The sequence below is a fragment of the Paroedura picta genome, chromosome 2 (assembly GCF_049243985.1).
Source record: "Paroedura picta isolate Pp20150507F chromosome 2, Ppicta_v3.0, whole genome shotgun sequence".
Taxonomy (NCBI): domain Eukaryota; kingdom Metazoa; phylum Chordata; class Lepidosauria; order Squamata; family Gekkonidae; genus Paroedura; species Paroedura picta.
In genome coordinates, this window is record NC_135370.1 from 52,084,296 (window position 1) to 52,110,062 (window position 25,767).

Below are 25,767 nucleotides of genomic sequence, written 5' to 3' on the forward strand. Positions count from 1 at the left end.
ACAAACTGGAAGTAGTGTGGGAAGGACCTTTCAGATTTGTAAGCAAGGTTTCAAATATAATCCGCCTGATAAATGTGAATTCTGAAGGGGGGCAGTGTAAAATGTTTCATGTGAACATGATTAACCCTTACTATGATAGAGGTAATCTGCTCCTTGTGGTCAGAGGAGGGCAAAAAGAGGAAATTGTATCGACACATTGGGGGAAGATAACCAAATGTAGCATGGTTACTAAGGTAAATTTGGCATCAACCATGACAAAAGAGCAGGAATGGCACATTCAGACTGTCTTAACTGAGTATCAGACCATCTCATCCAATTTCCCAGGGAGAACCTATTTCGCTCAGGACATCATTGATCCTGGAGATACTAGGCCTATTGCTCTCCCACCTTATAGAGCAGTGGTTCTCAACCTGGGGGTCGAACAACCGTTTCACAGGAGTTGCAGCAGGGCAAGCAGCTTGGCTGGGGGGGCACCATCCACACAACAGCCTTGTGAGATAGAGCGTTTGTCTGACTGGAGCAGCGGAAAAGAGTGAGATCGGCATGGTGGGACAAGAGGCAGAACTGAACTGAGAAATCCCGGAAAAAAACCAATTTATATAAAATCATGAACAATGGATCTTCACGCCATCGGTCAGTTTCAGTTTAATTTCTGTGAAAGGACACTTGCATAATTTTATGGTTGGGGGTCACCACAACGTGAGGAACTGCATTAAAGGGTTGCAGCATCAGGAAGGTTGAGAACTACTGTTATAGAGCAACTGTCCCAAACGACATCAGTATCAAGAGAAAGATTAAAGAAATCTTAAACCTTGGACCTCACTGGTAAGTTCCAAAGCCAGATAATATGGTCGGATTTTGTGTTGACTACTGAAGGTTGAGCAAGGTTACAGTCCTAGTTGAATACCTGATGCCAAGGATGGATGAGCTAATTGCTAGTGGAAACAATTGGGGCTGCACAGTTTGTTTCAACTATAGATCTGACAAAAGGATACTAGCAGGTGACCATGGATCCTAAGGACCTATCAAAAGCTGCTTTTGTGACTAGAGAGAGACTCTTAGATTTCATGGTCTTAGCAGTTGGCCTTAGGAAAGTCCCAATCATGTTCAAAAGGCTGGTGGGTAAACTACTTAGTCTCGTTTGTGTTGATGATACTGTGCACATAAAAGGGAAGGCAACTGCCATTGCAGACGCACTCTCCAGAACCACCTAAGAGTTGAGATTGTTGAAACAGGCTGTTGATGCATTTTGAATGTTGTATATATGTTGGTGTAAGATGTTTATTGGTATTAAAGTAAACAGAAAGGTAATATGCACTCACTGCACAGGAGAAGTTTGTGAGAGCCTCCCTTGAAGCAATGAATTCAAAGGGTGGGATATGTCACAGACAAATAAAAGACAAACAGATAAAAGGACTATGAAGGGTTAATTCTTCACAGAAATAGAGAGCCTTTAGTGACAGGCTGCTCCAAAGAGATCTGATTGGTTAGCAGCGGCTGAACGGAGAAAAACTTCGGAACTGAATGCTGAGGAGAATTCAGTCTGATTTTAGCCCTAGCTGACAAGAATTCAATACTGACAGTTTCAGAATTCAGACCTGACCGATGGCGTCTGCATTACAAAGGGGAATGCTGAAATATCAGTGTTCCCTTATTACAGGGCATTGGAGGCCCTAAAGCGGGCCAGGGCTGGGAAGAGGCTGGGCTGGCTGCAATGTTATGCATAAGCGTGGATTTGCCCCGCTGTCATGCAGGTGCTGGCCTGGCCTTTCCCCCTGTGCATAATCGGTCTTCAAGAAATAAAATATAAGCCGGACTGAGTAGGGCTGGAAATTGTATATGTTATGTTTGACCTGGTTCAAGAGAAGCCTAGTTCAATCCACAGCATAGCATGTGAGGAAAAAAAGCTTTCTACCTTATATGTGTATTAAGTGACCAGCTAAGAGAGTAGATGAGCTTCCTTCCTCCTCGTAGTATGTTCTGCACATAATATTTCTTGGATCAGGTAAAATGTCGTCATTAAAACTTCCTGGTTTTGGTGATTAATTTTGCTTTGTTTTATTATCAGCTCTTGAGGTTGTTACAAAGGCTATGAAATTAGCATGCCAGATGTGAACAGGAAGGATGTGAATTAGTTTAACTCTATAACATACAAAGTAAATAAAGTGATAGACTTACAAAGCTATACATTTCCTGGTTTTTTCCCTTTCTAAACCCTGAATTCCCTTATTGGAGCTTACTTGAAAGGAATATGACTTACTACAGAAGGCAAATGCCTTGAGGAATGTAGAAAATATTAAAGGCTTTTGTCAGGAGTTTAGGCTTGGTCCAGGTTTCCTGTGCAGTCAGCCCTCTTGTCCCCACTTAAATGTTTGGCTTTTCCTCTGTTTCCTCCTTCTCTCTCTCTTTCTCATGAAAGGGAAGAGTAAACTCTCCTTGCTGCCTGGCAGTGTCAGATTAAATACCGAGATGGCGACAGGAAAAAGGCTGGGAGGAAAAACAAAAGACAGGGGGGTGAGAGTTATCAGGTTGGCAACGGAACTGCAGGCTTGTCGGTCTCCAATTTACAGAAATCCAAACAGATTTTAGTTGACACGATCTACAATCATTACCACCGGAGCAGAGCTAATTAAGAAATTAGCTTTCCTGATTGCCTGTTCTCACAGTGATGAGTAGTTGAATAATGTTGTATGGCTGAAACGTTCTAAAAAATCAGTGAGTTTTATCAAGTGTTTGGGCTTTTGTAGTAGTGAGCTTGCATTTACTTCACAAAATCACCACAATATCGTGCCAGGTTGCAACACCTCTCAGGTGGCTAACTTTCCCTCACTCCAGCTGGTAATTAGTGCAGAAGATGCTCCAAGTCTTGGTGGAACGTAGGATAGAGTTTTAATGTCAGGAACTTTTTCTATAATACACGGTGTAGACTTTACAACTTACTTTTGGAGGGTTCTTCAGGCTCCAAATTTTGTATGATTGCACAGAAACAGAAGGCTGAAAATGCCAGGGCTGCTTTAAAAATTAGTTGTGAAGAACTGCAAGTTCAGTTTCCAGTGGGAAAAATAAACCAAGTACAAAAACTTTAACTCAAGACCCTTTCATCTAGCCATTGTGCCTGGACACAGGACTTAGCTAGCTTTTTCGTTTCCCCTTTTGCCATGCATGTGGTGAACATGTCTTCTCAAATCAATTTCATGTGAGGACAAATGGTGATTTGACAAACTGTTGTGTGTGGTGTGTTTAAGCCAAATCAATGTACATTTTTGGAACAGAAGATCCAGGAGATCCACTTGCCATGTAATCAAGGCCCCAAAACATGCCTTTGTTTATATGAACTGGAACTCAGCTAGATTCAGGTGGGTAGCTGTGTTGGTGACCCATTATGCACGGGGGTTTTAGCGCACATTCGGGGTGGAATGGCGGCGACTAAAATCACTGATAACGCACGGAGCCGGCTGCAACCGGCCGCAGCTTCGGTGCATGCCGCCGAAAAAGCCGCGTCAGTGAAACGCGGAAGAAAGCGCAGCTTCCGGGTGACCGGGGCGCAACCAGAAGCGGCGCCCGGATCGCCGCGTGCATAATCGGTTACTCTGGGTTTTGCCGCCGTCGCGCCCCGCCCCGTACATAACCGGTATGCGTCACGTCTTCCCCCTCCGCGTTTTCCATGTGACCCGAAATCGCCGTTTCGGCAGCCGTGCATAATGGTCCGATCTGAAGCAGCAGAGCAAGGTTTGAGTCCAGGGGCATCTTTAACACCTACAAAGTTTTATTCAAGGTATAAGAACATGAACGCTATATCTTGATTTTCATCTCCCCACAACTTTGTTGGTGCCACTGGACTAGTGTGCTGGTGGTTCAGAAATAGTCTGGTGTCTTTCTCAGAGGTATTAATGGGGATTAAAACAGTTTTTCTAGCCAAAACGTTGAGATATGAATGAGGAACATTCTTGTTCTGTTAAACCTAGGTATTTCAAAGAGAAATTGTTCTCCATCCTCTGGCATCAGTTGTGAAGAAAACAGCTGTGCCACACTTCATCATTTCTTTCTTTCATCATATATTATAAGCACATTCTTTTATTTCCTGAATTATTTCAGTTCACTAAATTGTTATGAGTAGAGCAATTCTAAACTTTTGGAAGTCCTACATTTTCCTAAGGTCAAACTTTACTTCCAGTTTCCGGGATGCTGCCACATACTTCCTATTTTGGCAAGTGCTGGCACATGATGAGGAAACCTCTAATACTGTCCATTGTGACAAGTACTCCCGAATTCTTCCTGAATTGTTTAGGAAACCACTTAGGAACAAAACTTTTCTTGAAAGTAAATGGAACAATATGTTTTTGCTACATCAAAGAAAGATAAAGGGTTTCATTTAAGACTTTGCTGAAGCTTTCTTTATAGCACAAATTCAAAGGACAGATTTAAAAATATTTGTAAAATGCCATTTGCAATCGGTTGGAAGACAGTATAGAGGGATTCCTGGATTCCAGTGGCATTTTGTAGTAAGCTGTAGCATAACTGAAGCCTGCATAAATATTCTCTTATATATGTAGTTATGTGCACAAGTTTTCAGCTGCATCTAAGTGGGTGGGAGTTGGTGTGGGGGAGGGGGGCAATGAACAGCCAATGTAGTGCTGATCACTCCACTAATATGCAAAGAACTCAACTTTCCATCATCTTATTACTGCTACAAATGAAAAATAAGAACTCTGGTTATTTGTGTGTAGAGAGGAGAGCATGTGTGTGCATTTCGCCAGTAATAATACCAACTGCACTATATTAAATTGTACTGTGGTGGAGAGGGGGGCGCAGGACATTGCAGATAGCTGTGAGGGTTCAAGGAGATGTCTACCATTATTCTGTTCAAGACAATAGTTATCTTGGGAGCATTAAGAGTTTGTATCATGCTACCGATAGTGCCACGCAAACTGAAAAGTTCATTTGCCATAGAACAGCAGCATAAATCCCCCCCCCAAAGGAAAGCACACCAGGTATCTGTGCTGAAGGCATTCAGACTTCCTTGCAAGAAGCATGCCAAATCAGTGGCCTCGAACAGAGAACCTTATGTTCAGTAAAGCTTTGTGTTTTGTAGGCTTAAAGGACCCCTTAAATACACTGGAGAATTATAATGTACAACTCAAACTTCACATGCAGTCTTCATCCTTTCTCTCAGCAGGATGTCATGAGGCTAGGAGTACTATGTGCTTCTCTTTCCTGTTAAAAATGACTTTCCCCCACTGTGTGGAATTCTGTGATTTGTTGTGTTAGCCACAAACACAAATTATGAAGTCCCGCACAATGTGAAAAATTAATTACCCCACAAGTGAATAGTAGTACCTAGACCAAGCAGCCATAACTTTGTACAAAATTATGTAGGTATTAAGTATCTCTGAAATCGTATTGTGTCCTATTTCAGGTCCCGTATAGACCTTTTCATACAACGGATCCATGAAAGCAAAGCCTTGTTTGTGCATTACAGTGAATGCATGTACATCCGGCATTTAAAACTGTACATCTGTTTTAAAGAAACAGCCAATGTGTGTTGACAAATGAAACAGGATTTCAATCACACATGAAGTTGTACAAGTATAAAAAATCCCATGCAGCTATAAACATATACAGGAGTGACTCTGTAGGATCTGAATTCTGAAGAAGCAGGATTCCTAGTCATGAGGAGAGAGCCCTACAAACATATACTTGTACATATGTAGGCACTTTAGACAATTCAAAGTGAATATGCTTGTCCTGGGAGCTAAGTTGCCACTGAAGTGATCTATCCATCCCCTCCTTCCGCATATATGCTCCATCTCCATGAATCTGTTGCGTGGAAAGGGTTTTTGCCATGACTCAGAACAAAAGGAGGAGCTATTTACTGCCAAGCTTCTCCTCTGACACTCATCATTGTGTCACAATAGTTGAATACCTTAGATTGGTGGGCAGTGTTCATAGGCGCATCCCAGGAAAATTAATTCGATGTTACAATGGTACCAATGATGCAATTGAAGTTATTCTAAAATGGCTACATAGCCAGTTGTACTCTTTGCTCACATGGCAGATTTTCTTTTCAACAGTCCACTTTTAGGCACATTTCTTTGTTGGTTGTCTGTGAGCCTGTTGTTTGGAGGTTCAGTTAGTTCAAGGTGCATGTTGTACTGTAAGCTATTAGTGTTAACAGGATTTAGTGCTTGCTCTTGTTGCTGAAAATATTCAGACCCAATTTCTATGCTTATAAATAGACTGTAAGTCCTCTGGGTGGGGTGTGTATGTAACTTATCTCTTGTACTGCACCTAGCGCATTGTTGGAAGTAAATAAATGAAGAGTTGTAGGGAAGACTTGTAGGGAAAGAAGTGGCTTGGGATTGTAGCCTTTACCTTATTTTCTGCTGCTTCCAGTATTTTCCACAGAAAATAAATGCATGCAAAATGTGGTTAAAGATTACTTTTTTGTTGTTGTTAAGGCCTGGTGATTTGCATGCGATCAAGGAGGAAGTGAATGATTTCGCAGGACATTCCTGCTCCTCCAAATCATGTGTGTGTGTGTGTGTGTATATATATACACACACACTTAAAAAACCCCACCCTTCTTTCCATGGAAAGGTGGCATAAAGATTTGCTCCTCTCCCCTGCCATTTTGCCTTCACACCAAACCTATGAGGTGGAAGTTATGTTCAGATACAGTGACTGGTCCAAGGTCATATGGCTTCATATCTAAGTGGAGATAACTCTTGTCTCCAAAGTTATAGTCTTTACCATTCTGGCTATGATTTAGAGCAAAGTTTCCCACCAGGGGTCCATGGACCTCTGGGGGCTTCAGAGGGGATCCGCAGTCTTTCCCCTCCTGCCTTAATGGAGTTGGCCACCAGAGGTGGTGGTTAGGCCATGGGAGTAAAAATCAAAGTAGAGAAAGTTGGTTGTGTTGTAGTATGGGGGGCCTGGACTGTCTTCTTAACTCCTGCCATTATTTCAAGCCAACTTGAGGCAGAGCCACCTTGGTAGTAGTAAAGGTGAGGGGGAATAAAAGGAGGATGAAGGATAAGGGTGGTAATGTCATTTCCATTGACATGTCACTTCCTGGGGGCGTGGCAAGGAAGCGTGGCCAACTGACATCACTTCTGGGGGTCCTCGAAGCTTGAAAATTTATTTCAGGGGCTCCTTCACCATCAAAAGGTTGAAAAAGGCTAGTTTAGAGTGTTATCTGAACCACTCTGATGAAATGTACAGAAGCACACTGGTGGAAAACTAGTTGAAAAATCAGCCTGAGGAGAAACTGCAAACAACTCTGTGGAAATCCTGCCATTTGTTATAAAGATTTCGCTGTATGTTAACAAAGTTCTAAAAATTTAATAGTGAATCTGTGATAAAGGATACTGAAATAACATGGTTAGGCATTTGTTTAAAAGCTCCTTACGTTTCATTGCAGTAGAACTGGCAAATGATGGCACTTATTCCATAAAACGCATTCATTTATATTGTTTTATAATGCATTTAAAATGAGTGGTTTTGTTACTTGACGTTATGAAAATGTGCTAGTAGGATTATTTGTATTCTAACGAAGCAACTTCATTTTGGTAAGCAAAGTATCTTATAGACTAGAGCATCTGATCTGAAAAAAAAAACATGGGTTAATGCATACTTTCTCCCCCCTCCCTTTCACTGACTTCCTTTTGCCAACTTTACCTTGTATAAATGATTTTGCCTGTGAGAGTCTTTATGTGGAATGCAGATTGACTATTACTTCCTGAACAGATTTAAATTTAACACCAATTTAGTCACTGTAGAATTCCAGTATTGGAAATAACAGCTTCCATAGGGCTTCTACAAAGTGCCAGAAATATGATCTCATACGTGGAAACAAATTTAAATGTGTTTTCTTTTACATATGGTTCTCTCTCGCCCCCCCCCCCAATATTGTTCCCACCTATGTTTTTCTTGTATCCCAAAGTGCCAGATCTCTGAGAACCTGGGGATATTTGAGCCTCAAATGAGGTAACTTTTAATAAAAAATGCCAAAATCACAGCTCTTTTTTTTTTTTAACCTTCCTTGAAGTGTAACTGGATCAGCTCGACTATTGATAATTTTTCAAAATACTAAAGCGAAGTACATTGTTGTGCCAAATGCTCTTACCTTGAAATGCACGTGGAGTGGGTAAGCAAAGCCTCACAAATCCATAGATTGTAAGATTTTCCCAGAGGTTTCTGAAATATCAATCCAGAAATCCTTGGCTAATGGTTCTGGAGGGAATGCTTTCCGAGGGTTAGCTTTTTAACCATGGCAACAACACACTTGTGTACAAGAGTAATAAGATAGAGAGTGAGTACCATCAACAAACTGGGGAGAGGAATTATAACCCTCCATTATATTTAAGTGGGCAGGACTTGGAGGCAAGAGAAGAAATTTTGGTCTGCTCTGTCTTTCTGTCTGCTATGCACTTGTTTTCAGTTAAGGCTCCAGATATGTCAAATCAGTTTCAACTCTGTATTGACCCATGATATATGTCTTGATTCAGCAAATAAGATCCATGTTCACAGTAGGCTTCTGCACATGTACCTGATACAGATGCACAACTGTAGTCTCCAGATAGTGGGAAGTATCTGCAATCTACAGAAATGATTTTGTATATGGGTGGGACTAACTGACACTGTTTGAGGTCACTAGTCATTGCATATGGTTACATTAACACAACTAGAGCTAGAACAGGGCTAGAGTATAAAAAAGCCCTATAACTCTATTAGTAGTAAGGACTGAATCCAAAATGGCTGAAATCTCTTATTCTGTATGATATTACTTTCCACAAAAGTCTGTCTTGGCTACATTTATTTTTAGGCAGATTTGCTGTTCTGATTTAACCTACTGTCCTCGAGACTTTAGCCCCACCACTATTTCCATGGATATTGGACTGGATCAGTTATTTTTGAGACATTGTTAGATTAATTAATGCATATCTAAAATATTGTGTTTGGGGATCCCAGAACATTGATCAAGCACCAAAAAAGGGAAAAGAATTCCAAACAGGGTGACATAAGCATTTTGTTAGAATTATTTAATTCTTGATTGGCTATCCTAGCATTACAAACACATCAGCTGGGTTGATTAGTTTTAGATTATTTGCCTGAAAATATCAGGTTAATTTCGTGGAAAAAAGAACCCTGTTTCTCCCCCCCCCCTCTTGATTCTTAGTTCTGTTGCTTGAACCAAGCTGCTGCTGTCAAGGCAAAAGCTAGGGTTATTACACACTGAATTTTCATAGTGATTAAGATATTTAAGACAAGTGTTCCTGTAATTACAATACATTGGGAAAACTCCACAGTGCTCAATGGCTCTCACACTCACCTGCCAACTGTGTACTACCCTAGGGCTGCAATATACACAAACAGAGAATGAGCTGATTACTTTTGTGATGTTCTGCTTAGTTTCTTTTCCTCCTTCTGTTAACACAATATACAGACGTGTTTATCAGTTTGCCATTTAATAGAATAGGTGTATACTTTTAAAGTACAAGGTAAATTTAGTACTGTGTTGAGTATGTATTTTGGCATCATTTAGTTGTTACATTAGTAAGGCTCGAAGAGACCCCCTGAGATCTCCACAAGCCCAAGTGAAGCAGATGCTGAGTGGGATTAAAATCTGATTAAAAATGGATCTGAGCTTGCCCCCATTGTACCTGGCAGATTTGTTTGTAGTTTTAATTCCAAGCAGGGAGCTTACTTGTAGAGTCATAAATTTGGGTGCTAATGTGAAGGGGGACTGAGCGGGGATTCACTCTTTTCTGATCAGAACACACAGATCACTGATCTTCTCGGTCATACACCATGACAATAAGTCAACCTAACCTCAAAATCCAGGGATTCCATAGCAGTAGAATGGTGTCCCACATGTGTGTGTGTTATTCCTAAATCATAGGCCACTGAAAGTTTCATAGTTCAGTAGAATGATACATGCCATGATTGCCTTGTGTTGTTATTTACTTTCTTTGGGGCCATAATATATGCCCTGTACTGAAGCTGCACCAGATTCCTTCTGCATGGTTGCAATCAATGAGGTAGTATGCAATACTTGTGTTGTACTAATTTCTTCAAATGGCCAGTCAATGCCAGAAACTTGCCTGCACCATGTGGAAACTGATCTCTATCGTGTTTAGTTGTTTCTGTAACTGGCACTTTTGTAATTCAACTGTTGGGATGATGATGATCTTTAAAAACCCTCAAGTATTGCTTCCGACAGAACTGATTCCTTCACCCACTCTCCCCTTGTGTGTGCTGTGGTTAGGGAGGCCAGGTCCCTCCAGGCAGCTGGCAAGGCATGGGGAATGGGCCTACTGGGAGCAGGGAGTCTAACCTGATGTTTCAGCTATGTGCCCATGTGACTTCCAACGTGACTGGAAGTGACATAGGCATGTTGGGGACACTGATATGGTATCCACTAGATGATATGGTATCCACTAGATGTGATAGACTTGTGATAGATTTGTATGCTGGACAAAATAAAAATGCTTATTATGATGTAGCTTGTGTGTAAGCCTTGGTTCAAGATACGGGCATCCTTGTGCCCCGGCACTTAGCCACTACAGCAAATAAATTCTGTGGTTTTACCATGTGAATATTCACGATAGGAATTAGCAGTAGAGATCCTGTTTGTGATCTTTGCACATTGTTTGGTACTTCGATTAGAAGGGAAACCCATTAGATGTTATTTGAAGCATTTGCCCAGCTGTGGAGAGCCTGCTCGGTGATTGAACAGGCTGCTTTGGGGCCGGTATATTTGCACTAAAATAGGGGCTAGGACATTCTAGTCACCACATGACAGCAACATGACCAGCTGTGAGACCCTTGGCATATGGCAGCCTAATGTGTGTGGGCAGTTTGGAAAGAGCAGTACACCCCTCCTCTCCATAAACTGCTCTATTTGAAAAAAAAAGAAAGAAAGAAATCCATTTGCCTTGTTTCTTGTGGCGGAGCTAAGGGCAAGATTGATGTACAGGATGGGGTCTAAAAGCTGTTGTTAGAGGAGCAGAGGCACACACAGAAACAGCGTAAGGCTGACACATAAATCACCTAAGCACTACTAAATCCCCAAAGGCATTCCCATTAAGTGGAATTCTATCCCTATTAGGCAGCAGTCATTGCTATTAAGTATCATTAGGTTTAAATCTGCCCCCAGAAAGAGGGCAGGTTGGGACTGGTAGTTTTGACTGAGTAACTACCTCAGAACTGGACGCTGAGCAGATATTCCAGTTGCAACCTCCTGTTCCGTTCCCCCCACTCCCCCATCCCTTATGACTTCATGGCACTCAGTGCGGGAATGGAAATGAATGTGTCCACTCCCAGTACATCACATTAAGGTTAAAAATATATCCCTCGGTCTGCATTCCCCAAGTTCCAGGCAGGGTGGATTAAATCCAGTACTGCATGTTAAATAGCATTTCCAAACCCATCTTTCCATCTCTTTTTTATTGCATACCTTCACATCGTAATAGCCTACAGACGGTCAATGATAAGGATATCTTCACTCTTTTTCCCTTACGCTGCTTTAAAGAATACTGTAAGCAAACAGAGTGACACATGTTCCAGTCGTGTTGCTTTCTGAAAACTGATTCTCTTGTGGTCATCCCATGTAACAGTGAATGAGGAGTTAATCCTGAAGGGAGAATGAGCTGGTTCTTACTGTCCCCTCCAACATGGCAGCTCCTGTGCATGCTGACTGCTGGTGCTCAGTGTGATGGTGCTGAAGAGCAGGATGATGACACACTGGACTGGGCACATAGATGTTTTAGTTGCTACTCTATGGAGGGGTATTTGGACCCTTGCAAGAGTCTTAGTAAGGTAGCACGGACAAGCTGTGCACATGCCTAAGATGCCTAGTTGATGCAGATGGCAGTTGCCACACCAAAGACAATCGTGAGAAGCAGCCTTTCTTACCCTTTACAAATTTGGGGGGAACTTTGTGGGATATTTCCTATAAGAATAAAATCTAAGTGTTTTATTCCTAAAATGGCATAAATAAGGTCTAAATCCCTGAAAAATTGCTGGTCATGTCAACTCCCTTTTTTATGTGCAAACCATCATCACATTTACGATACCTAATTAAAGTTACCAGTCATCGGTACTTAAAATACCAATGAGTTAGAGGGGTTTTATTGATAAGTGGGTGCTTGGTGCAACATTTCTAGCAGATTGTTTAAAAAATTTTTTTTATTTATTTTCGAACTTTTAGCCTGCCCTTCTCTGAGGGCTCAGGGTGGGTTGTAACAAGTAAAATATATTCCAATATTTCATAACATTTACAATAAAATCGAAACATTAATTTACTTATAAAAATGTAACATCATAAAATAAAGTATAGAATACATTATAACATACTTATCTATCCATAACATAACATACACAAACTATAACATCATTTACTCAGTTCCGTATCCTGTCCGAGGAGAGAGGAGGAGGGACAATACATAAAGTCAACTTTCCTAGAGTTGACTTGGTGGAAATCGGGTCAGAAATCAGCCAGGTTCTTTTTTTACCTTTATGGCATTGTCTTTGAGCAAGAGAAGGCTGTTCAATAAGAACATCCAGATCCTGGATGGGAGTCAGGAGTGTTCTGTTTAGATGGATGCACAGTATATCCTTATGAACTTAACTAAGCAGGTAGAGTGTTCATTAGCAAGCTTGGGTTTCAAAAGAGAGAAAGAGAGAGAGGGAGAAGAGAATGAATGTGGAAGAGTGAGAAGAACAAACAAGTCAAAGCATTTGTTCATGCTGCAATCTACACATCAATTATCCTGCTGTGCTAATTACCACCTTTCCATACCCCAGGTACCTAAGCATTCACACTTACTTACTCTTTCATGCCTCTGATCAAAAAAAAGAAAAGAAAAGAAAGACGAAATAATAATAATAATAATAATAGAAGCGAGGACAAAGATGAACCCAGAGATGAAATAAATCCATAGATCTAAAATGTCCTTTACAGATGAAAATATAAATAAGGTCTGTTTTAGAGAATGAAACATTTACAAATATTTTAATTGCAGAATTTATTGGTGTCTAAAAATACATCCAGACTTCTGCTGGCAATCTGGAATGGGCTATAGGTAAATTAAGGTAAGGCAGGAAAACGAATTAGAAAACAAAAGCTGGCATTTTCTGTTGCATTGCATCATTAGAGCATAATAGCTGACAATGATCAACCTTACAAATTAAACTTAAAAACAGTCCTGCTGAACATCTCTGAAGCGGCATTTGCTTGGTGACGCTGATCGCAATTAAGTGCCCTTTATTGCTATGAAAATCTAAGGCTCGAATCCCCATTTGGCTTGTGGGCCTCCTGGTCAGGGTGCTCATTTTGTCATTTCAGAGTGAAGTTGGATAAAAAAAAGGAAACCTATTTCCTGTAGCTCATTTGATACCTGGTGGGGATGCTATTCAGGTGACAAGGATACAGGCACAGAGGGGGAACAGATGTGATTTACACACTCATTATCATTTGAATGAGAGTGCAGATAGGCCTGTTCAGGGGCTTGGGCATCACCTGGACAGCTTTCCTTCTGATCTTTATCCCATCTGAGAGACCAGGTCCCCCTGACATCTTTAAATCCCCGGCCCCCAGCTGGTGACACACAGAGTTTTATGACAGTAAGCAGTCTTCTGAAGCACTGAGCACAGATGCCATTCAGAATTGTGCCTTCACACTGTTTTTTTCATTGTACTCAGGCTTAATCTGAAATGTGTGTGTGTATATGCAAGTTTAAATGGAATGATTTTCTATTCAGTGGCTCTCTCACATTTAGTGTCATCTTTAAAGTTTATTAAGGGGATGCTAACTGTATTAATGTTTTATATTCTTGAAGCCTGGAATTCTGCCCCACATGCAGTGTTTAAGGAACAGCAGCCAGGTAGGAAGTTTAGCGTGGCAACTTGCTATAGTTAGGATCAGACTCCAAACTGTTTATGACAAGGAAGCGTGCTGATGCTACTAAAGATTTCGAATGCTTGAGCTGAAAAGTGTATGGCTGTCTGGCTGTGGGATCATGCCATGTTTCGCCTATAGTTACCCCCTGTAGTCTTTAGAAAGAGAGCTCAGTTCTGTTGATGTTGGATTCTTTTATCCTGGATTCAAAAGACAATAGTGAGAGGTTTGGATCTCTTTTGAGTCCACTCTGTGAAAATAGTTGTATCTCCGAAAAAATATCCAGTGATGAAGTTGGTGTTCGGTACATGCTGTATTTAATAATGCAAGGAAGCTGGTCTTCAGCTCCGGACAAAAATTCAAACCAACCTTGAATAACTTAAACAGTTGTTTTTAACCTTCCCTTATCTCAGGCGAGCTGACAGTTTTGGTGAGTAACAGAAGCGAGGAGAGTTTGTGTGAGAACAATTGCTGCAAGGTTTCTGTGATTTTAATTAGGTATTGTATTAGATGGAAAAATATAATGAACACAAGCACATACACATTTTATTTCCCATCTAACATTAACAGTTAAAGAAAACAATCACTATCAAATTACTTTGTTACAGTCCATAATTACGACTCAGGTTGTGCTTAACTGTTATTAACAGAATGTACGGTAATATGTTCTGGCATCATAATGTGTTATTGTAGCATTATAATTAATCTTACAGGAAGTATAATAAATTTATAGTATCAGATTGAAGCAATACTGCATATAGATTTATTAATGCTTTTAATCAGTTCTGGCAAAATTAATTTTGCTCTGATTGCTTACATTGGAATTTGCATATACTTAGTGAAAGTAATTTATTTTTTATGGATTCCTTTTTTATTAAAATAGGGCATATGGCCCTTTAGCTACAAAACTTTGCTGATTCCTTATCTGAAATTCCTAAGCATTTGAGGAAAGCAGTTTTTTGAGTTTCCAGATCAGGGTTCTTGGATTAATTTTGACACTGCATGATGAAATGTTGTTTCTTTTCATATCAACAAGCAGGACACTCCCCCCCCTTATGTACACCTTTGTGGGCTCTGTACTTATTGATTTATTTGGAATTTTATCTCAAGTTTGATGCAATAAGGACAGAAATGATAAAAAATTGCCTTTGCCTCTCCAAAAAGTAGCACAAGCATTCAGGGAAGCAACAAAGTGGAGATATTGCAAATTTCCCTGGAGGTGTACATTCTGATACATCAGTACATAACAGAGGAGGTGTGTTTGTGCACGCATGCAGACAGAACTGAGTCTGATCATCTTCCTCTTATAATCCTCCTTCCACAAGCAATGTCCAGAGAAATGATCTTAAGAATAAATCAAAAGATTACTTGGCAAGTAATTTAATGAATTGGAATCTACCAGGTGTTTACCATTTTAACAGTTAGAATTTATTTAGTAAAGAAAATGGTACATACATGCTATTAACTGTGTTGGTATAGTTCCTGTGAACTTGGTATCTGATTTTTACAAGAGAAAAAGAGAAGGAAGGGGCATTCAATTTTAACTCTGCCTAACATCCTTTAATCAATACAAATACTATGGAATACGTTGTAATAAAGTCTCTCCTATTATATTCAGCACTCTTCTGTTCCCTGCAAAATTGCATTATAATAGTGTGTGGCTTCCTTGCCCTATAGCAGTATAACAATAGTCTTCCTCTTATACTTTGAACTCCCTGTATGAACTTGTGTGTCAGCTGTATGCCACCAATCAGTTCTTTCTCACTGTCCCTTCCATCAACGGTGTACTTTTTGGCACCAGCTCAGGCTTTTCCAGTTGTTGCCTGGTCATCTGCTGGCAAGGGTTAGCTCTGTTTCTTCTATCCTTTAGGAAAAAGCCTATAAAGGGATCCTCCCCCCCCCCAGTGGGTCATTGGATCTTGTTTGTCTAATGCTGAGGAGTTTTGGCTTGGGGCATTACAATTTTTAAAGAAAGTGTCTTAATTGTATTTTAATCCATTTATCATTCTATTTTTAAAAAATTCCTTGATGGCGTTTTGTTACAAGCTGCTTTGGGCCTTTGTGTGAAAGGTGGAATGCAAGCATTTTTTTTTAATTACATAACTATAAAGGCTTCTTTTTTCTGGCACCTGTCAGCTGTGAACTGATAGAGTTTAAAGTTAAAAATTCTAGGGCAGTAAATTCTGATGCACTGCAGAGGGACAATGAAATCACTTGGGAGCTGTTCTGAGGTGTACTCCTGCCTCTTTCCCAACAAAGTGAAAATGAGCAAACATGATTAGTCTCCCATGTACAGAGCCAAAGGAAAAGTAATTTGTGCAATCCCAGTTCTCATCAAGGATAAATATGTCTTTTTCTATTTGTTAATAAGTGGCCTTATCTCCCATGCACCCCTTTACATTCCACTCTATCTTAATTGCAACGTAGGTTCTGTACTTTGTGCTCAGAGCATTTTGATAAGTTTTCACAGGACATGTAAACTTCTGAATAATAACTTTTACTGAGCCAGTAGGTTTCCTTAAAACAGCTTTTAGTATCATTTTGTTCAGCGTTATTCTGTTCTGAAAGATAATGTGTTATCAATACTTCATAAGATAGTTTCAGCTAGGCAGAGGATAAAATTTGTAGTTGCCTTCAAAGCACTCCTTTGTCGTCGTCATTTAAGTTCTAGGCCATAGATCATAGAGCTGTCAGCCCACAGATAATCTTGATGACTAAACCGAAGCCCAACGAAGAAGAAAAACAACAACACCCAAGTGCTGAGCTTCTATTGCAGTGAACACATAGGGAGGCCTTGGTTAGTGAAGGATAGCTAAAAGGATTAGGGAGGAAATAGCCATTTTCATTGAAGTTTATTTGTAAATTTCAGATTGGTGTCATATTGTCATTGTTAGCAGAATTGCCCTGTTGTTTTGTAGGTGCCATAATATCTTTATCGATGTCCCTTAAAAAAAAAAAAACTTTTGGCAAATTTATACCGGCGTGGATTTGCCTTAGCAGTTCACAAAGAGCTGTAGATTAAAGAAAATATTTTAACCATGTGTATATTCTAACAAGCAACGATTATTGGAGGAATTAAGTTGCTTGTAATACATGTAATTGCTTTCCTGAGCAATAGCGATGTACCCATTTGGATTCTGCCACACCTAGCACTTGAGCAGACATGTTACCAACATCAGCAGATTATGCTACTTAGGAACGGTCATGCACAAGTATATGGCTGTGTGTCTTCGGGGTTATCTTGGTGGCTTTCAGCCGTCATACCACATTTATAAGGTTGGCAGCTGTGGAGTGGAGCCTGGGGAGGGCTGGATTTGGGGAGGGGAGACACCTTAGCAAGATACAATGTCATAGAGTTTACCTTCCAAAGTAGCCATTTTCTTCCAGGGAACTGATCTCTGTAGCCTGGAGTTCAGTTATAGTGCTTAAAGATCTTCAAGCACCACCTGAAGGGTGGCGATCCTACCACACTACTGGAGACAAGTGGTCATAGTTTTATAACCAGAACTAGTCTCTCCCTGCCCCCACCTCCTGACTTTCAAAAGACACACAGCCTTTCAAACAGGACTGCCTGATAAGAAGTTTTGGTGTTCAAACACAGACCTGTGTCAGTGGGATTGTTACAAGTATGCATATTGCTTGGCTTAAGTAGGTATGCAACTGCGTTGTACTGCTGAAACACTCTGGAAGTGATGAAAAAGGGAAATTTAGTAAATTATCTGCTCCTCTTTGACTGTGCTGATACACTACATATACACATAATTTGTAATTTATTCACCATTTTTACTAATTACCAAGAGAAGACCACGAGGGAATAGAGATTTTGTAGAATACATGAAAAGAAAAAGCAGGAACTGTTTACTGACACTTTCTATCACCAGATTCATCTGTAATACTGATTTTGTTCACATGTGATTTAAAAGAACAAGGGATAACAGAGGAGAGGAATCCATAAAATGCTAGATTATTTTAAAATATTTGAATATTTTAAAACTGGGGTAAAGTTCAGAATGAAGGGGAAAAAATCTGGTTCTAAAATCTGCCTAAGAATTTAAAAGCAAAATCTGAAGCTACTTACTAGTAGAAAGAGTTAAGGTTAGCCCAATCCAACTTTCATTACTCACAAGTAATCTTTACTTGGTTGGGTAAACCCATTAACGTCTGCCTTGGCTGTCTTCCAGCTTAACAATTCTTACATACAGCAAAAAAGATTATTTACCTGATGGTATGGAAAAGTAAGGAGTGCTTTGATATATATGAAAGACTGAATCTCTCCAAAGAGGATAAAAACCATTTTGGATAATAGCATTCATATATTCATTTTGCTGACAGATGACCTGCACAGAGAAACTCTCTTTTTTATTATTCAAAGTGAAAGCATTTTCAAAAGTTGAAAATATTTCACTGCAGCTAATTTTTAAAAAGAGAAAGAGAATCATGTTTTGCGCATATTAAAAATGTTGGTACCTTTTATGACTTAAATATGTGTGTGTGTGTGTATAAATGTTAGAAGTAAAGCTGTAGGTTTCCTTTGATTTTTTTTTTCTCCCTTAAACACTGGCAGTATTGGCAAGAAAGACACGTAGCCTTTCAAAGTTCTCTTGCCGAAGAAAAAAGATTCTGAATAAAACAATTTTATGTGATTTTGCAGGTGGTTTGAGCTATCATTTTATATGTACGTTTGTACCACTGCTCATTGGAATGTTCATATAATACTGACCTAATTATGCATAGAAAAAGATAAGCCATTTAGTTGATTCATTTCTTCTTTTTAAATCAAGAAAGGAACAAAAAGGCTCCTATTTTCTGAAAGAAATTGTTCGCTTTTATTGCAGAAAAGTAGCAGCTTGTGCAGAACTAGAACTGTAACAATTTTATATTCCAAAGGTTTTGTGTGTATTCGGTTAGTTACAGTAATTATACCCAATAACTGACAGCCAAAATCACGTAGGAGAAAGCAAAGGCTGTTTTCTCACACAGGCCCTGCTGCAGAACATCTGCTGAGAGATTTGCATATTAATTAACCCATATTAACTCTAATTATTCTGGGAAATTATCAAATAAATTGAATTTTCTAATTTTAACCTTTCTTTTACTTGACGCGTGTCGAGGCTGAGAGGACGCACCAGGCTATCTCACCTGGGCAATGAGCAAAGGATCTTTTTCTCCCCCTTTTGCTCCTTTAGACTTGGGGTGGCCTGGGGAGCTTTTGTGTGCCTCGTGCTTTTTTGGCTTCGGTGCTTGGTAGGGTCTCGGTGCATTTGTTGCGAGATGGAACATTTGTGCGTGTGAGCACAGATGGTAGATTTATACAGGGGTGAGGAGAGGTGGTACCTCAGAACAGTTGAGCAAATCTTAAGGTTTTTTTTTTCCCCAGCCTGTAGTTGAGGCTTGAGCAAATAAATGGGAGTTTAATTCAATTAGAGCCAGGCTTTAGCCAGTGCCTCATGACAGAAATTATTCAATATTTTCCCCCTCACATTGTTTGGTTTACACATCACTGATTCCCTTGCTTTTGTATTCTGTTTAGAGTGGCCATAATGTGTTGAGCTTTTGTGTCTGACATGTCACTGTCCCTCTCATTGTTGTCTGGTTTTGTCAATTGTGAGGTGGAATGATGCTACTTTTGAAAACAAGCAGACAAAGGTTTAGTGGGTTAAGAATGGAGGCTGTGCTTCCCTAGTGAGCAAAAGAAACATGTGTCATTTTTGTGTGTGTGTGTGTTTTTTAAACTGCCCACCTTTCTCAAAAGGTAGGATTTCAAACAAAAGAGAATTCTGAAGAGAAGGATAAAACTTTTTTGAGCATGGGAAAAGCCCATGAGTGTGGCTGTGTGTACTTATGGATGAATCTGGCAGTAACAAAGAAATTCAAACGTTTGGAAGTGTGATTCTAGAATATTTATTTTATACAAGTCTGTGGTAAAATTTTGAAAACCTAAGGGCTCAGGTTGCGAGATCAAAATGCTGTTGAAACTGCCTGTAACTTTCACAATACACACACAGAGAGAGCACAGAGATGCCAGATCCCCTGGAATTGCACCTTATCTTCAGACTACAAAGATCAGTTCCCCTGGAGAAAATAGATGCTTTGTCTCCCACTGAGTTCCCTTTCCTCCCCAGGCTTCATCCCCAAATTTCCAGGAGTTTCCAAGCCTCCAACTGGCCATCCTCTCCCCTCCCCCTGCCCAGCTGGTGATCAGGGGGACCTGGCAACCCTAACACAGCATCCCAAACAACTTTTTCACAAAAGCTGCGCTTCCTGGAGAAAACTTACAAGGCCTCATTTCCACCTTAATGCTTTCTCTTCCCCCACCCCTTTCAAGCCCTTCAGGTGATCCACAGTTATCCTACAGAAGAGCTGATCCTTCCCATTAGTTCTGTGGATGGGCAATGGAGCAGCAAATTACCTGAATAGCTCATTTCTCCAACAGAGGGTCTCCCTTTGACATCTGTGGGCTGTAGAAATCAAGAAAGGAATATCACTAGTCAGGCAAAGAGGACTGGAAAAGAAGACTTTCTGCTATGGAAAGAATGGAATGCCTGAATCCTTTTCAATGGAGGCATCGCCGCCGTTTCAGTGCCAGTAAATATTTCCTTATTAAGATACAAGAGAGGGTTACGCCTGAAAAAGGTAGGGTGCAAAGTAAGAGTTAAATCTTCCAAGAAGCTTGGTTCTACTGCTGACCTGAAATTTAAGATGTGTAAAAACTAAACTGGGAGTTGCATGCATTTATGAAATATGACTCATAAATAGAGCTATTAATCTTTGGGGTGGAAGAGGATAAAATGCTAGCAGCTGTTGAATGACTAAACAACAAATTTGTATAGTTGTTACAGATTTTGGAAATGTGTGTGTGTGCGTGTGCGTGCGTGCGTGCGTGCGAAATGGCTGAGTCTTTAGAAAACACTCAAATGTTCCTTAAATGTACACCTAGTTATATATGCTTAAAGTTTGAGTATCCTTTCTGTAGAAGGTGATAGACATAATGTCTGTTTATGCAAGGACACTTTCCCCCTTTTTTCATGTTGTTTATTCAAAGTTTTATTTCCAAGGTCTTATTTTACTGTACAACTTTAAAGCTAGACAAGGCCTTCCCTCTTGTCATATAACCACACCAAAACAATTCTGATGGCTCAGTAGCTTATTATTTAATTCTTTGAGATCCTAAACAAATTACAGTAATTTTCACATTCTTCTTGAATATCCTTCAGGCATGATAATAAATGTGCATCTCTGTCTAAGCTTTTAATGTTTTATCTTGCTGGTTGATTTGAAATATATTTTTTGAATTGTCATGTATCCCAATAATTAAGGGATCTTCCTAAGTGATTTTCTTCCTCAGGCCTGTATGGCATAGACATGTTTGACATATTTAACAAATTTTTACAGGATTGTTGGCAAATAGATTTATAAAATACATCAAATTGTACAGGCAGAGCCATTGTTTGCAGCATTATTATTCAACATTCCTTTACTGCAGGCTAATTTTATGAAGGCATTTTTTCTACCTTTCCCCCCCTTCTGGTCATCATAGACATTTATTGACTTAAGTACAGGTTATCAAGGCATTATTTGGCAAGAGTGCTAGAGATGAGGCAAGCACGGGTGAACTGTGAAGGTCTCTGAAGTGTAAGTTGAGAAATTTCAAACGAGCTCGAGCAAAGAGAGATATGTAGATGTTTCCTGTTCTTTACGCACAGACAGAATCTCTCACTTAAAAAAAAGTTAGCTAAGGTAATAAATATTATTACAGTTGACTGCAAGAGTAATAGTCAATGCCCACCATGGTTTGTTTGTTTTTTAAGCACTTTTCAATAACTATGTCTGAATAAACGGTGGTGGCTTTTGCATGTCCCATTTACCTCATGGCAGAGCTGTGGTAAATCATGTATGCAGGGTAGCTCTTCAGACGTTATCAAGCAGCTGGGAATATTGTGGTACTTGTATACTCAAGAAATTTCACTGACAGGAATGGTGTCAAATGTGTTGATTTAATTTGGTTTTTAACCTTAGGAAAGACTACAGAATATTTTAAAACTTATTTTTGTTTCTGCTGTTACCAAAGCCATGGGAATCATGATGTTCCTATAAAGAATTCCTTAGAAACCCATATTGGGAAAACCGCAACAACAAAAAGAGCCAGGTATGCAAGGAGACAGCAGTATTTATCTGCTCTGTGTCAAGGCCCTCTCTTGCACCTTTTAAAAATACGAATGGCTTCATGATAAGGATCAAGGTTCCTGATGGGCTGAGAGAGTATTTTTTCACAGTGAGCCATAAGGTCCTCTCTGTAACAGATGTTAATCAAGGCCTGGTTGTAAAAGGAAGCTGTGAAACCTCTCATACACCTTACCAGTTATTCCAGGGCAAATATCTGAACAGCCATGGCAGGTATGCCTTTGTAACATCTCCAAGGCATCCCTCAATGCTTCGTAGCTATTCGCATCCAAATACTGTAATATATCAGTGATAAAGTGCCCAGTACTAGCAATATGTCCATCGACACTTTTCATAGACATGCTCCTCTATGTGTGATGGATACAGAAGTCACTTTCACTTACATAAAGAACTACAGCCTGGAGATGTGGTAACAGCATGGCTGACATGGCCCTAAGTATTGACAGCTCAGTATTTTCGAAGCAAGGCCATGTCTATGGTGCATGACATTTCTATTTCATGTTTCAAATCTACAACCCTTCTGTGGTGCTGAACCAGAAAGCAGCTTCCTTAGGGCTACTCAGTTAAATGTTGACAACAAGCTCCATGATGGCAGTATAAAATATTCACAACTTCCAATAGGTATCAGTGACTCAGATTGCTCAAAGAGTTTGTTATTTTGATAGCTTCTATCCACAGTGTTAAAAGGGGCCCAACTGCATTTTAAAAAATAATAAAATCCCCAAACCTTTTGCACAGCAAGTATGTTATGTGATAGATCACAACCACTTCAAAGAATCTATTATAATATCCAGACACAATATTCTACAGTTTGAACACTCTCGGTAAATATGGATTTACATAATAGGTCATAATAGCTCTGGAGATCAGGCTAATCTGTCTGTCAAGGTTCATGTATTCAGAATTCACAGAGTTCTGTTGAACTAATGTGTTGTACTTCAAATAAAAATAGTTTTTCGTTAAAACTCTCTCTCTTCTCTCTGGATTATGTGAAGCTTAGTGATCCATGACTAGGTCTTCCCAACATATTTTAATGGACCTTTGCAGATGTGGGAACAAGAGTGTTTTTCTGCCATGTTGGGATTTTTTTAAAAGTCTTTTAATGGGTATTTTAATGGGATGAAGACTACTGTTACCCGCCACGAGCCTACGGGGAGTGGCGGGAAATAAATCCAACAACAACAACAATAATAATAATGTACAGGGATTTGGATTGGGGACATAACACATAGGAAGGGGTTTTTAGACGTATCCCTTCTCCCTATCCAGTTCCTCCGGTTGAAACTGAAACCATCCACCCCAAGCGGGTATTAGCCCGGAAACGATAGGAAATGAAAGAGGCAACTTTAACTCCTCTTTAAGTATGGTAGTGAATGTTTCTGACACTGTTATACAACCCATAAAAGATGCCACTTGTCAAGTGATAGTCTGTATTTCATTCTTTCTGCCATTTATCTACACAAATGTGAGTGGATAGAGGTCTTATATTCTTTTATAATAATACCTAGGGCAGATGAGCATTTGGAGTCGATCTGTGCTTCTCCCCCCCCCCCCTTTCACTGGTAAGTTCCTTTGTAAGCTTTCTTGCTGCTCTCGGGTTAGCAAAGCAGCCCAGGAATTACTGAACCACATCATAGTCAGCACCTAAGAGAGAATTATTTTGCTCTCATCTCATAAATCCACACCTTGTCAGGGAAAAGGGCTCAGTGTCTGAGTGATGAGAAGCAGCCAAGTTCACCTGCAGCGATGTTAGCCCTTAACTTCAGCAAGCACTAGGGCTGTTCATTCTTAAAAGGAACAATAACTCTCCTAAAGGGCAGACCAAAGGAAGTTTCTATCAGAGTTACCTGGGTGGGAATAGTAAAAGTCCACATTCTCCCAGAGGCTGCTTTCCCCATATAATTAAATGGGCATCACCCTTGCTTTACAAAGAAGGATGTATCCATTTTCCATCGCCTTAAGCAATGCAACAAGGCTAGTACTTTCTCTTTGGTATCATTCCTTGTTCCTTAACTTAAGGATGTGAAAAGTCTTATTCACGCATGACAATTGCATTCAAAAGCTTCCAGGCTTTAAAAGCAAATATTTTAATTCCCCTCCCCCTCCGTTCCATCTGTACTTGCACCTGATTTTCTATCTGGGAATACTTCTACAAAAATATATGTAATTCTAGCTTCTCCTTACATCAGCCTTTCTCAACTTTTCTTATCATTGAGAAACACCTGAAACATTCTTCAAGCTTTGAGAAACCCTAGAAAGTTTAATGATCATGCAGAATATAGTTGGGAAGCATAGCTGTGTCCATACCCACCCAGGGCCCCTCCCCTTCCTGCCCCCTTCAGGCTCATCATTGACCATTCTGGGAGGAGGGGGTGGGTTGACATGACCATATAGGGTCATATCACATGATAAATGTTCAACAAATTAAAAAAATAAAATTAATTAACTCCCACCCATTTGGGAAATGCTACCAGGGTCGTGAAGAAACCTCAGGGTTTCCCGAAACCCTGGTTGAGAAACACTGCCTTACGTATTAGAAAATGGAATCTGGATCATATCAATACGTAAAATCACAGCATCTGGATCAGATCAATCAAGCAGTGCCTACATAGCTTCTCCCTCCTAGACCTGCCCATTTTCTTAGGATTAATATGATGTAAATAAGGAATTGCTACCTATATGTGGGCCATTTCAACTTTTTCCATGGCGGGGCTCTCTCTTTATGATAATCCGTTGACTGGATCAAACTAGCAGATGGGAAAGGCTTCATTTCTATTGTTGCTTACAGAGTCACCTGAGTGTGTGAGGATGAAATGTTGAAAACAGGATTTGCAGTGTGGGTGTCCACATGTGGTTGTGTCTTCTGGGTAGCTTCCTCTACAGGGCCCGCGTGTACTTAAAAACGCATTTCTTTCCGAAGGCTCCTTTGTTAAATGCTACCATGATAACCACAAAAGGAAAGTGAACCTAGTATCGAAGCAGTCCCAAATATTTCTCTCTGGTGCCTAATTCACATCTGTGTCTCAGTACAGGAATTTAACCAATGGTGAGCATTTGTACTTTGCAAAATATTTTGCTGCTGTTGCGTCTGTCCCAATTATACCTTGTAGTAACCTTAGAAGTGTACAGTGGGCAGCAAGGATGCTTTCATGAATCAGATTATGGTGATCAGTTCTGCAGCCAAACTTCTTCTGCCAAATGCCCATTCTCCCAAATTCTCCAGAGTCTAACTTCTCCCATAGGCTAGATAATGTTTACAGTATTCTGTAAGGCATCCAGCAATTTTTCTGCGCAATATGAAGGACTTGTATTGGTATTAAATTGATATATATTAATATTTACTGATAATTTCCTGTGCTTTTAAATATGCAAAGCTGAAGCAATCATCTGTTGCCCGTTAGGTTTGTGATTCAATATTTCAATAGTGATTTTAGCTGCTGTACAGCATAGCAGGGAGCAGAGGTGGTTTATCCTAGTAGCACATGTAGCACATGCTATGGGCCCCATGGTTCCAGGGGTCCCGCACTGCTGAATGGTTAGGCCTATTAAGATTTCCTGTGGCAAAACTACAATGATAGCTCAATGTAACAAATCACAAGAAAAGTTGTAACATGCTAAAGTATACATAATATCTCTAAACAAATTTGTTTGAACATTGTTTACCTAATTTTATGCTATCTCAAATA

General features: G+C 40.0%; 1 protein-coding gene across 12 annotated transcripts in view; it reads left to right on the top strand.

Moving 5' to 3' along the window:
• The window catches only part of ZEB2 (zinc finger E-box binding homeobox 2), a 184,064-nt gene that overhangs the window by 89,769 nt on the left and 68,528 nt on the right, over positions 1–25,767 (top strand). For 4 of the 12 annotated variants that reach the window (XM_077320123.1, XM_077320130.1, XM_077320133.1 and 1 more), the window contains exon 1: positions 20,419–20,533. The exons of the other annotated variants lie outside the window; for them this stretch is intronic. In XM_077320123.1, the coding sequence (XP_077176238.1) occupies positions 20,425–20,533 (109 nt within the window). In that variant the 5' untranslated portion in view covers positions 20,419–20,424. Of the gene's footprint in view, positions 1–20,418; positions 20,534–25,767 lie in introns of those variants that run through there. 12 annotated transcript variants of the gene reach the window in all.